Source organism: Microtus ochrogaster, chromosome 7 (genome assembly GCF_000317375.1).
Source record: "Microtus ochrogaster isolate Prairie Vole_2 chromosome 7, MicOch1.0, whole genome shotgun sequence".
Taxonomy (NCBI): Eukaryota; Metazoa; Chordata; class Mammalia; order Rodentia; family Cricetidae; genus Microtus; species Microtus ochrogaster.
Genome location: NC_022014.1, coordinates 59,250,153 through 59,261,807, shown reverse-complemented (window position 1 = coordinate 59,261,807; position 11,655 = coordinate 59,250,153). Strand labels below are relative to the sequence as shown.

The window sequence follows — 11,655 nt, the reverse complement described above, 5'->3', positions numbered from 1 at the left end:
GCCTGGTCTACAGAGCTAGTTCCAGGACAGGCTCCAAAGCCACAGAGAAACCCTGTCTCGAAAAACAAACAAACAAAAAAAAAAAGAAATATTTTGCAACAGACCACAGGCTAGCCTTATGACTGAAACAGTTCTTAACATTACTGCCAGTTGCCGGGCGGTGGTGGCGCACGTCTTTAATCCCAGCACTCAGGAGGCAGAGGCAGGCGGATCTCTGTGAGTTTGAGACCAGCCTGGTCTACAAAGGGAGTTCCAGGACAGGCTCCAAAGCCACAGAGAAACCCTGTCTCGAAAAACAAACAAACAAACAAACAAACAAAAAAACATTACTGCCAGTTAACTCTTACCCAAAATAAAAATAAGATCAGAAAATTTGGTATAGAAACAACTGGAAAGCTATTAAAGTGCATTTGAGTTATAAAACATCACTAGTTTCTAGATGTTTAATGTCTGGTTTTAGGTGACATAAGTCAAAATTCAAAAAAAATTCTTTTCAAATGTCTCCAGGTGGGGTATTACTACTTCTGGTTTATGGGTGTCTCAGGAGATGGGGTGGGGGTGACACCCTGCAGGTTGGCTGCACACATGCCCCAGATTTGATTCCAGGGAGTTACAGGAGTTAGTAAATGATGTGGGAACAATTAAATGTCCTCAGGCAGAAGAGTCAAGTTGACCTCCTGCCTCACACTCCTGCAGATTTGCCTCACGATGGTCACAACCTGAAGGTAAATAATAAACTCTGCAGAAGTAAATTTTTGAGTTAGATGACACCTCCTTAGCAGGGCATGCGGGTGCACACTGGGACTGAGAGAAGAACATGGGTTCAAGCCTGCTTCAAAGAACTTAACGAGGGGCTGGAGAGATGGCTCAACGGTTAAGAGCACTGACTGCTCTTCCAGAGGACCCGGGTTCAATTCCCAGCACCCACATGGCAGCTCACAACTGTCTGAAGATCCAGTTCCAGGGGATCTGACACCTTCACACCAGTGCACATAAAATAAAGTAAATAAACAATAAGAAATATTTTTAAAAAAAAAAACAAAGAATTTAACAAAGCAAAAAGAGAAAAATGAAGGTTCTTAAGCAAACAACCAAAGAAAAGTAAATTAGGCTGTAGGAATCGGCCCAGGACCCCCAAGACCAAGTTCTCAGCACAAAGGAGAAGGGCAGAGGGCAGGGAATAGGAGACAAAGACAGGAGATAGAGGCTGAGGGGAAGGGGTATTTGTCCAGCAGTGGGGAGGAGGACAAAGGACTGCCTCTGGGTCGACGGGACAGATGTGGCCCATAGGCAAATGACAGTTTATAAAGGTACAAGGGGAAAACCTGTGTTAGGATGAGGTGTTTAATTTTAATTAGACATGCTAATTAGGTGAGCCAAAGGGGGCTTTTGATTGCTGGACTTCAATACTTTGATAGTTGGACCTTGGTGGTCAGCCTCAGGAGGAGAAAGTGGTCAAATAAGGGAATGGACCTTGGCGGCTAGCTTTAGGAATCTAATGGCTGTTAGCAAGGCAGAGGGAATGGGGGAGAAGGGCAAGGCCTGCCAGAGCCATATTTGCCATGCTCTAGCTGGCTAAAGGCCCTTTGGCCTCAGTTGGTAGCTCATTCGTGCTCAGTGTTCCCCCATATACACGCACACACATGCAACCCATTAAGAAATAAATCTTTATAAACTAATAAGGTAGAGAAGAGGCCAAGATTCCCATTGTTGACCTCAGGGCTCTATATACACACATGCATGTTTGTATACACACATACATGTGTAAAGAGGAGTAGAATGAAAGCTTGGATGGTAAGTGCTTGCTTGCTATCATGATGACATGAATTTGAATCCCAGAACCCACATAAAAAAGCCAGATATGGGTCTGGCTTACCTCACTCAGGATAGTGTTTTCTATTTCCATCCATTTGTACGCAAACTTCAAGAAGTTCTTGTTTTTTACTGCTGAGTAGTACTCTAATATGTATATATTCCATACTTTCTTCATCCATTCTTCTATTGAAGGGCATCTAGGTTGTCTCCAGGTTCTGGCTATTACAAACAATGCTGCTATGAACATAGTTGAGCATATACTTTTGTTGTATGCTCAACTATGTTCATAGCAGCATTGTTTGTAATAGCGGACAATGAGGACTACAGAGAACTCAAGAACAAGGGCAATGGGTTTTTGATCCTACTGCACGTGCTGGCTTTGGGGGGGCCTGGGCGGTTTGGATGCTCAACTTACTAAACCTGGATGGAGGTGGGCGGTCCTTGGACTTCCCACAGGTCAGGGAACCCTGATGGCTTTTCAAGCTGATGAGGGAGAGGGACTTAATCGGGGGAGGGGGAGGGAAATGGGAGGCGGTGGCAGGGAGGAGGCAGAAATCCTCAATAAATAAATAAATTTAAAAAAAAAAAAAGCCAGATATGGTGGCATGTGCTTGTAATCCCAGCCCCGAGGAGACAGAGACAGGTGGATTCTCAGTTCACTGACCAGCCATTCTGGCCTACCCAGTGTGTCTCAGGGCCCAAGGAAAGATCTTGTCTCAAAAAATAAGGTGGGAAGCCTAAGGGACAGCATCCAGAGAACGCCTCTGGCTTTCACAAACGTGTTTGTATACACATGAACATGAACACACAAACCAAATGAATCAGGTAGCTGGAGAGATGGCTCTAGAGTTATGAACAATGGCTACTCTTCCAGAGGACCCGGATTCAAGTCACAGCATCCACATGGCAGCTCAGAGCTGTCTGTACTCCAATTCCTGAGGATCTTAAGCCTCTACAGGTACCAGACATGAACATGGTACACAGACATGCATGTAGACAAAACACTCATATACACAAAATTAATTTTTAAAATAGGCCAAGGATCTGGATAGAAATTTTGAAGAAAAACATATGGGGTCTGGGGAGATGGCTCAGCAGTTCAGAGTGCACACTGCTGCAGAGGACCCAAATTCAGTCCCTGACAACTGCTTGTAACTTCAGCTCCAGAGGGATCCAACGCCTTTGGCCTTCCAGGGCTCTGGCCTGTTTGGGCACCTGAGTATCCATACCTAAACACACAAAATTTTAAAAGTAATGAAAATTGTGTTTCAGGACAGCCAAGACTGTTACATAAAGAAACCCTGTCTCCAGGGAGGGAGTGTCCTTAAATGAAAGTGTGGTATTGATACATCGGTCAGGCCTGGTGTCACAGCCCTGTAATTCTAGCACTCGGAAGATGGAGGCAAGAGAATCAGAAGTCAAAGTCCAGCCTTAGCTACAGGATGAGTTCCAGGCCAGCCTGGGCTACACGAGACTTTGTCTTATCAAACATTTTTGGGAGGTAGGTAGAGGGGAGCCAGACTGCATGGTTTCACTGTGTAGCCCAGACTGGCCTGGGACTTACAATATAGATCAGGCTGGGCTTTGACTCTCAGAGATGTGCCTGCCTCTGCCTCCAAGTGCTGAGATTACAGGGGCATGCTTGCTACTTACCTTTTTTACATTACTGATACCCTGGAAAAAGACTAAAACTGGGCTCAGTAATGTGTGTCTGTAATCTTAGTACTCAGGAGGCTGAAGGGATTGCAGTTTGAAATCATCCTGGGCCTTTAAGGTGTATGAGGGCAGTGGCGGGGTTGGGGGGGGGGTGATTAAATACAATATAGTGAAAATGTTTCTGTTCTTTCTGGGAAGAGAGATCATGTGTGTGGTCTATAATGAATATGCATTGTTTTAAAATCAGGAGAAACAAGTACACAAGCATGAAGAAAGTGTCTTGCTGTGTCTGGGCCAGGCTGCCACATGTCACATGTGCCACCTTGATTGAGACAGCAGCCCTGCGTGCTTTCTCTCTGAGCAGAAAGGTACCCCTAGCCTCCCTTAAAATGGAGTCCATCTGTGCCACACTGAGCATAGAAGTTCGTTTTAAATACAGGACTCCATCCGAGCTACACAGACAGTCTCAGTGTCCTTGCTTCATCATGGCAATGTCGGCGTCCCCAGACATTATCTTTGGAAGCTGTGCTTGGGAGAGTACCCTTCCTAACTGTGTGGAGGGAGGAGGCAGCACAGTGGGCGTTCTCCTCACGTTTCTCCCTGCAGCCACAGCAGCATTAGGAAGTGTATGCACATTTATTCATTCAGCTTTCAGATTTTATGACAGTCATTGCGAATGCGTTCTCAGGCTGTGGAGTCCAGATTGGTGAAGCCCTTTTGATGTGTTGTCAGTACTCTGCAGCTCCTGTGGAGGCCTGCCTTAGCTACAGGAGCTGAGGAAGGAAAAACGACTTGCTTGTCAATTCCCTTCAGACGTTTTGCCACATCATATGCCACTGGCTTGGATGTCATTGTGAAATAGTCTTTGTTTTTTGCTGCTTTTTTGGTGGAATTTGTTTCCTGTGAAGAGGAGCATTATAAAGAAAGGCTGAAAGAGGGCACGTGCTCCCTCCTGAGAATGGACAAGGTAACCTCCTCTTCTATGTAGCTCACAAGACTAAAAATGATGTGGGTCTGACGTGGGTAGTAGTTTGACTTTGCCTGGGTAGCCTGGGGGCCATTTTCCACAGGCATGTGATGTTTCTTCAAGAGCTTGCACAGACAATCTGATAGGGTAAACCTCAGATGTGTTGCACCTGTTACTCTTGGCCTGAAGATGGTAGCTCAAGGTGTGTGTGTGTTTGTGTATGGGGAGTAAGGACACACACATGTGCACACACATGCACGCACACTTGTGGTATAGTTAAGAAGTTGCTGGTGCCACCAGATGGTGGTGATACATATCTTTAATCCCAGCACTTAGGAGGCAGAGGCAGGCAGATCTCTGTGAGTTTGAGGCCAGCCTGGTCTATAGAGCAAGTTCCATGGCAACCCAGAGAAACCCTGTCTCAAAAAAACAAAAAAATAGAAGTTGCCTAAGCCAGCTTTTATCCTTCCATCCAGATCTTGGTGGTGGAAAATGTCTTGGTTAATATCTAAGGTCATGTCACGCTAGGGAAGTACACATAGAATTCTCTAGAGTGAGGTAGAGTCATCTCTAAAATGTAAGGGTCAGTGTATCTTTCATTTTTTCAAGACAGGCTTTCTCTGTGTAACAGGCTGTCCTAGAACTTGATCTGCCTCCTCTATCCACCCGCCGCTGCCTCCTGAGTGCTGGGATTTAAAGGCGTGCGCCACTACCTCCCAGCTAACACTTATCAATTTTGAACAAGGGTGTTTTTAAACATTTTTATTAGCATGTGTATGTGTGAATGCCATGTGTGTGGGGTGCCCGTGGAGGTCAGAAGAGGGTGTCAGATGATGGTGAAGGTTGTTGTGAGCCTCCAGTGGGTGTGGAGGCCTAGAGTGCATCCTCTGGAGAGCAGCAAATTCTCTTAGCTGAGCTGCCCCTCCAGCCCACTTGTTTTTAATGAGTCACTGACATCCATAAGAAAGGCCTTGAACACCCAGATTTGAGGCGTTTAGAACATGTCCTAGATGCTGATGTGTTACTGGGAAATGGAAGTGAGCTCTCCACTCCCGCATTCCCAAAGAGAACTGGCACAGCTGGGATATGGCATGGGGGCTGAGCAGTCTGTGTGGCTCATGTGGGTCAGACCCTAAGTCCCGGCTTCAGAATTGTCCCCTGACAAAGACCTTGGGGGTTCTCCCAACCAGTCAGACCTGCAAGGTCAGATCCTTGGCACCTAATGACCTGTGTGCCATGCCACTGGCCTAGGCACATAGCCAGGTGGGACAGTCATTGCACAGAACAGGTCATGGTGGCACATGCACATAGGCACAAAGCATGAAAGAGAAGAGCATAGTGTGTGGAGCCCGATGTGTCTATATAAACCACAAAGGGAAAATGCGAGCAGTGCTCAGGATGCTGTACTTGGAGATCTTTTGATCTTTCCTTTCAGGTGTTTGCTTTTCTGCATAAGGCTGTGGTCTAATTCAGATACCTCTGCAAATGTCTGTCTCATTGGCGGGACATTGACCCCTCTCTCCTCGTGACAGAGTCAGGCTGCAGTCGTGGACTAGGGACCATTCCTCAAATGGAAGCAGGGTTCCTGTCTTTCTGGGGTATTGTGACGCACGAGTGTGGTGGTCTAAGGTGCCTGCTATTGGCCTGTGTGTGACCATGGTTAACAGCACCAGTGCTGCCCCTTGTAAGTGCTGAGCCCACCAGCACATGCTCGCCAGCAAACCTCAGGGTCCCCTCATAGCTGCTGCTGCTTGCCTTTCTCCTCCACCCCCACCACTGACCCACCCTAGGCTGGATTCCATAGTCTAGCGACTAGCCCTGGAAGTTGGAGACAGAACTGCTTACCCACTGGTCACAGCAGATGTTTCTGACAGATTGTGTGTGGGTAGGGGGGTGGGCATGAGGGTGTTTGCTGGGCTGGGGTGAACATCTGTCCTGAGTGCCGTGCTCTCATCCATCCCTGTGGTCTTTACTCTCTTTGTCACATCCTGAGAGATTTCAGGGTCACCAGACTCTTTCTTCTAAGTTTCTATCTCAGAGGTACAGCCATGTGAATGTCAGCATTTTTAAGCACCGTAAGAATGTCTTGACCGAGATTTCTAAAAGCTGCCTGAGGCCAGAGGTCATGTGGAAGGTGGGAGAATTTTCTTTCGGCGGTTTCATCTAATTCGAAGATGGAGGATGCTGGAAACGAGTTGAGCAGCACAGGAGAGCCAAGAGAAGTGGACTGCCTGATGTCTAGTCAACCGAGCACATCCTTTGCAAAGCCCCCTGCAAAGAAAAAAAGAGCAAACAAGACAGCAAAAGAGGACAATTGTAAATCAAACAAGAAAGCAGGAGATGCTGAGACTCCAAAACCCACTCCTAGGAAAATACCAGTTCCTCCTCTACCGGATTATCTGCCCCCAGTGAACCTGATTCATCGAGACATTTTGCGGGAATGGTGCAAGAAGCAGAAGCTGAGCAGCAAAGGCCAGAAATTAGAGACTTACAAACGACTCCTTGCAAGTTCTTACCCCAAACAAATGACTGAATTAGAGAACATTCCTGACACGCCGAGAAAGGCCAGGGTGAAGATGTGTCGAAAAAAATTGAAGACGGAGGAGGGACAAGAGTCTTGTCCTCAGGTGATAGTGCCTCTTGAAGTGGTCCCTGTACCCGAGGAGCAGATGTCCGCCCTTACTGAACCTCCTGTCCTCTATGAAGAGGTCAGCACAACGGTTGTGACCACAACCGCCTCTGAGGCAGTGTTGGCGTCTTGGTCGAGGATTGCAGCCAATGCTAACAAGAACGAGGCCCTGCAGTCCATTACAACACCCGAGACGTACGGGGATCTGTGGTGTGTGGTCCATGGGAGAAGCCTTCCAGCAGACTCAAGAGGTTGGGTTCGGCTTCAGTTCCACGCTGGACAAGCCTGGGTACCTGAGAAAAAGGGGAAAGTGATTGCCCTCTTCCTGCTGCCGGCCTGCACCTTTCTGCCCCCATACCTGGAGGATAACATGCTGTGCCCCACCTGTGTTCACAAGAACAGGATCCTCAATAAGAGCCTCCAAGGATAAAGGGAATCTCAGGTGTGAGTAGCTGCTGTCATTACCTACTCCTTGGAGTGAGATACCGAACTGCAGCCAAGTCTGAGACTGATGGGAATTCACACCTGTCCCCTTGAAGGTGCCCGGATCAGCCAGAAGCCATGAGACCTTGTTTGTTATTTGTTGCTGTAGTACTAGCAGCTTGGAAAAAGAGCCAGTGAAGCCACCAAAACGCAGCAGGTCCACCTCTTCCTTGTGAGGACTGCATACTCTTAAGTGACTATGCCTTTTACTGTTGTGTGAAAATAAGGTTTTGCTGGGGTGGGAACTGGGCATCTCCAGATATAGTACTTGCTTGTACTGCCACCGCCACAACGGGGTCATAGGCAGTTCTGAGGTCCCCTGTAAAGATTTAGCATATGACTGTAGCCTCTGCATGTCCCCTTTCCTGGGTTTGTAGTATGTTTGTTAGTGTGTAGTGCTTGGGTTTATTTTCTATTGTTGCAATATTAAACCAAATCTGGTTTTTGGCTTAAAAAAAAAAAAAAAAAAAAGAATGTCTTGACCTTGCCCAGATCTGGCTGAGCTTGCGTCCGTCCTGGTTATTGGAAACTCATTTCCTCCCGGTCAAGGATGTACTTGACAGTTAGTTGCAGGCCCCAGCCTAGCTGGGAGAAAGATAGTCGGGCTTTGATTGATAGCTCGTTACATCAGGTTAGCAGGGAGGGGAAGCACAAGCAGGACAAGTTGTCTAAGCTGTGGAGTGTTAGCTCAATCATAGGAGGCTGGAAAAGCAGAAAGTAGACAAAGAAGGTTGCAGCTGCAACAGCCAATTTTGTTTCTCCTTTACTCGCTCACCAGCACGGTGTGGGACTTGTAATTTATAGGGAAGATGCACAGGTCACGTGTTCCGTTTCTACAGGCGGGGCCTTCAGAGGCTTTATGAAAATAAGCACCTGTCTGGGTCTCCAGTTGTCTGACAGCTAATTTTGGTCTTTTCTTTTGCCAGTTGCCAGAAGCCCCACCCTCTGAGGAGGAAGAACAAGAAGCCTGGGTGAATGCCTTGCTTGGAAGAATATTTTGGGACTTCTTAGGCGAGAAATACTGGTCTGATCTAGTGTCGAAGAAAATCCAGATGAAACTTAGCAAAATTAAGGTATCGCTTTTCATATGAGAGGCCTCTGATTCCCCACTTCATTTCTGGTTGTTCTGCCCCCTTAGGTCCTACATGCAAACACACCTTGGTTTAAGCATACCGCACAGGCACAGCACATTTGACCTGGATCATAAACTGACCTTGATCTGTGACTAAGTATCTGGGGACTGAGTCAGCTGTCCTGATTGCTTTTTCTAGGGTTGCTATGTCATTATCCTCCCTAGGTGGTCCTCCCGAGCTTGTTTAGGAAAATAGGAACTCCTGTAGCGGATCTGAGTTAGAGACAACTTAAACTGTCCGCCCAGTTTTGCAGTGGGCCAAGCCACATGAAAATGTTGAACTCTGTAGGACCCTTTCTCAGCTGCCCTCCATCTCTCAGTTAGGACAGTGAGTGCTCACTCTAAATGAGTTCGCCACTGACTGTCGCTTCCGGCCAGATGTCTCTTTGTACTGGACTCTCTCTTTGCTGAAGGAATACTCTTAGTGTTGGGCCAGGTCTTCTTGAAAGTGAGTTTAAGCTTTACTGAAGGATTCCTCATGACTGCCATTAAAGGACGTTTGCCAATCAGAGACGTAGGGTGGTCCCAAAAAGCAAGTCTTTGGCCTGCTGAAGGCCCAGGAAGAGCACTTTGGTCCCTGAGTCTTCACCGAGAGTCCCATGATCAGGAGCCTACATCAGCAGCTCTGCAGCATTTTGGGCCATAAGTTCCTTTGAGAAGCAGAAACCTATGGATCATCATAGAAGAGCATACACTGACGTGATGTGTTCTCAGGGAGTTCAAGACCTCCCGGTCAAGAAAACTTCAGAATAAGGTAAACTTAGATTTAAAGAAAGATGTGGACACAAAGCAGCTTCAGTTTGGTTTTGATTCTTCCTCTGGTTGCTTGGTTGTTTTCTACAGACAAGTCTTTGCCCTTCCCCAGCTTTCCAGTAAAGAAAAAGAGGCTGGTTGAGTGGTGATGGTGCAGGCCTTTAATCCTAGCAGAGGCAGAGGCAGGTGGATCTCTGTGAGTTCAAGGCCAACCTAGTCTACAAGAGCTAGTTCCAGGATAGCTAGGGCTGTTACCCAGAGAAACCCTGTGGGGGGCGGGGGGGAGGAGAGAGAGAGGAGAGAAGAGAACCACATTCACATTGATGGTTTTGGGCCAGGGAAGGTTGTCTAAGACAGGGATTAGATCAATTCAGAAAAGTGTGACCTAGGGCCAGACATGTTTATAGCTCAGGTGATACAGTGTTTGCCTACCACTCAAGAAACTCTAGGTTCTGTCACGGTGGCGTCCAGGCGTTTGAGAGGTGGAGGCAGGACTCAGAAACTCAAGGTCATCCTCAGCAATAGTGTGAGTTTGAGGCCAGCTGGACCACATGAAACCCTGTCTCAAACATTGATTAGGTACTGTATTCATCACCAAAAAATGACCTCCTGTCTGTAACCCTTACCCATTTAAAACAAAAAACAAAACTCTCTGTGAGTTCGAGACCAGCCTGGTCTACAGAGCTAGTTCCAGGACAGGCTCCAAAGCCACAGAGAAACCCTGTCTCCAAAAACCAAAAAAAATAAAATAAAATAAAAATTAAAAAATTAAAAAAAAAAAAAACAAAACAAAAAACCCAAAAACCCAGAGTTAAGTTCTGCAGCTGAGTTGAGTTCTGAAAGACACATTTTCTGCAGAGAGCCTGCTGTAGAGATCACCATGGAAGCAGCAAATCCACATCTGGCCAGCTGCAACCTCTGTGTGGGATTTGTGTTTCATCAAAAAAAATCTTAATTTTTTATAAATATCGTCTAACATGCAACTAGAAAAATATACTCATAATTAAACTTGTGCTAGGAAGCCTGATGGTGGTAGTTCATACTTTTAATCCCAGCACTTGGGGGAGAAGCAGGTGGATCTCCCGTTTCAAGGCTAGCTTGGTCTAGAGAATGAGTTCCAGGACAGCCAGAGCTACACAGAGTAGCCCTGTCTTGAAAATTCTTTAAGAAAAAAAAAAAAAAAAAAAAAAAGGCATGGGCTGGAGAGATGGCTCAGAGGTTAAGAGCACTAGCTGCTCTTCCAGAAGTCCTGAGTTCAATTCCCAGCAACCACATGATGCCTTACAACCATCTGTACTGAGATCTGGCGCCTTCCTCTGGTGTGCGGGCATACATCGAGGCAGAATGTTGTATACATAATAAAAAAAAAATAGGCTTGTGCTGGGAGAAAACAAGGAAGGACTTGTGAACTATAAAGCCATGTCATAGCCAAGCGTGGTGGTGCATGACTGACAGCCTCAGCTCCCAGAAGGCTGAAGCACGAGGCAAATTCAAAGCCAGCCTGGCCTACATGATGAGACCCTGCCTCAAAAACAACAAAACAAAGCCCATAAAAAACAGAGAAAGAGCCGGGCGGTGGTGGCGCACGCCTTTAATCCCAGCACTTGGGAGGCAGAGGCAGGTGGATCTCTGTGAGTTCGAGACCAGCATGGTCTACAAGAGCTAGTTCCAGGACAGGCTCCAAAATATTAAAAAGTTTAATGCTGGCAGAAAACATTACAATGTAGATTCCAGTGTGGTGGGAATCTCATATTTAAAGGTGGTAGTACAGATTAAGTATTGGTTACTCAATGAATAGGTAGAGATTGATAACTAGCTATCAATTTAAATCTTCGGCTAAGCTGGCTAAGGTAGCACATGCCTTTGGATCTAGCATTGGATGGCAGAGACAGGCAGATCTCTATGAGTTCAGGCCAACCAGGGTTACATTGAGATACAGAGAGACAGAGAGCCCTTACACTAAAATAATTGAAGATTAAGAAAATACAAATCCACCAGCACACCTTTAATCCCAGCACTTGGGAGGCAGAGGCAGGCGTATCTCTGTGAGTTCGAGGCCAGCCTGGTCTACAAAAGCTAGTTCTAGGACAGGCACCAAAGCTACAGAGAAACCTTGTCAAGAAAGAAAGAAGGGGGGGGCGGGGAGAGAGGAAAGAGAAAGAAAGAAAGAAAGAAAGAAAGAAAGAAAGAAAGAAAGAAAGAAAGAAAGAAAGAAAGAAA

General features: G+C 46.6%; 2 protein-coding genes across 4 annotated transcripts in view; both read left to right on the top strand.

The window, feature by feature from the left end:
- Tex2 (testis expressed 2) overlaps positions 1-11,655 on the top strand; it is a 70,756-nt gene that overhangs the window by 31,675 nt on the left and 27,426 nt on the right. For both annotated transcript variants that reach the window (XM_005350416.3, XM_005350415.2), the window contains exon 5: positions 8,477-8,623. In XM_005350416.3, coding sequence (XP_005350473.1) covers positions 8,477-8,623 — 147 coding nt within the window. The remainder of the gene's footprint in view (positions 1-8,476; positions 8,624-11,655) is intronic.
- On the top strand, positions 6,446-7,910 carry LOC101983046 (developmental pluripotency-associated protein 4-like). Of its 2 annotated transcripts, XM_005350413.2 has the most exons (2): positions 6,446-6,812; positions 6,969-7,910. In XM_005350413.2, exons 1-2 carry the CDS (start codon positions 6,613-6,615, stop codon positions 7,495-7,497), a joined length of 729 nt encoding a protein of 242 aa, XP_005350470.1. In that variant the 5' UTR covers positions 6,446-6,612; the 3' UTR covers positions 7,498-7,910. The 2 variants fall into 2 exon arrangements, with proteins under 2 accessions (XP_005350470.1, XP_005350469.1); XM_005350412.2 differs by having other exon boundaries at positions 6,446-7,910.

Bases quoted from the DNA above. Each gene is read 5' to 3' on its own strand.
- LOC101983046 (XM_005350412.2), top strand. From the start codon at position 6,613: ATGGAGGATGCTGGAAACGAGTTGAGCAGCACAGGAGAGCCAAGAGAA.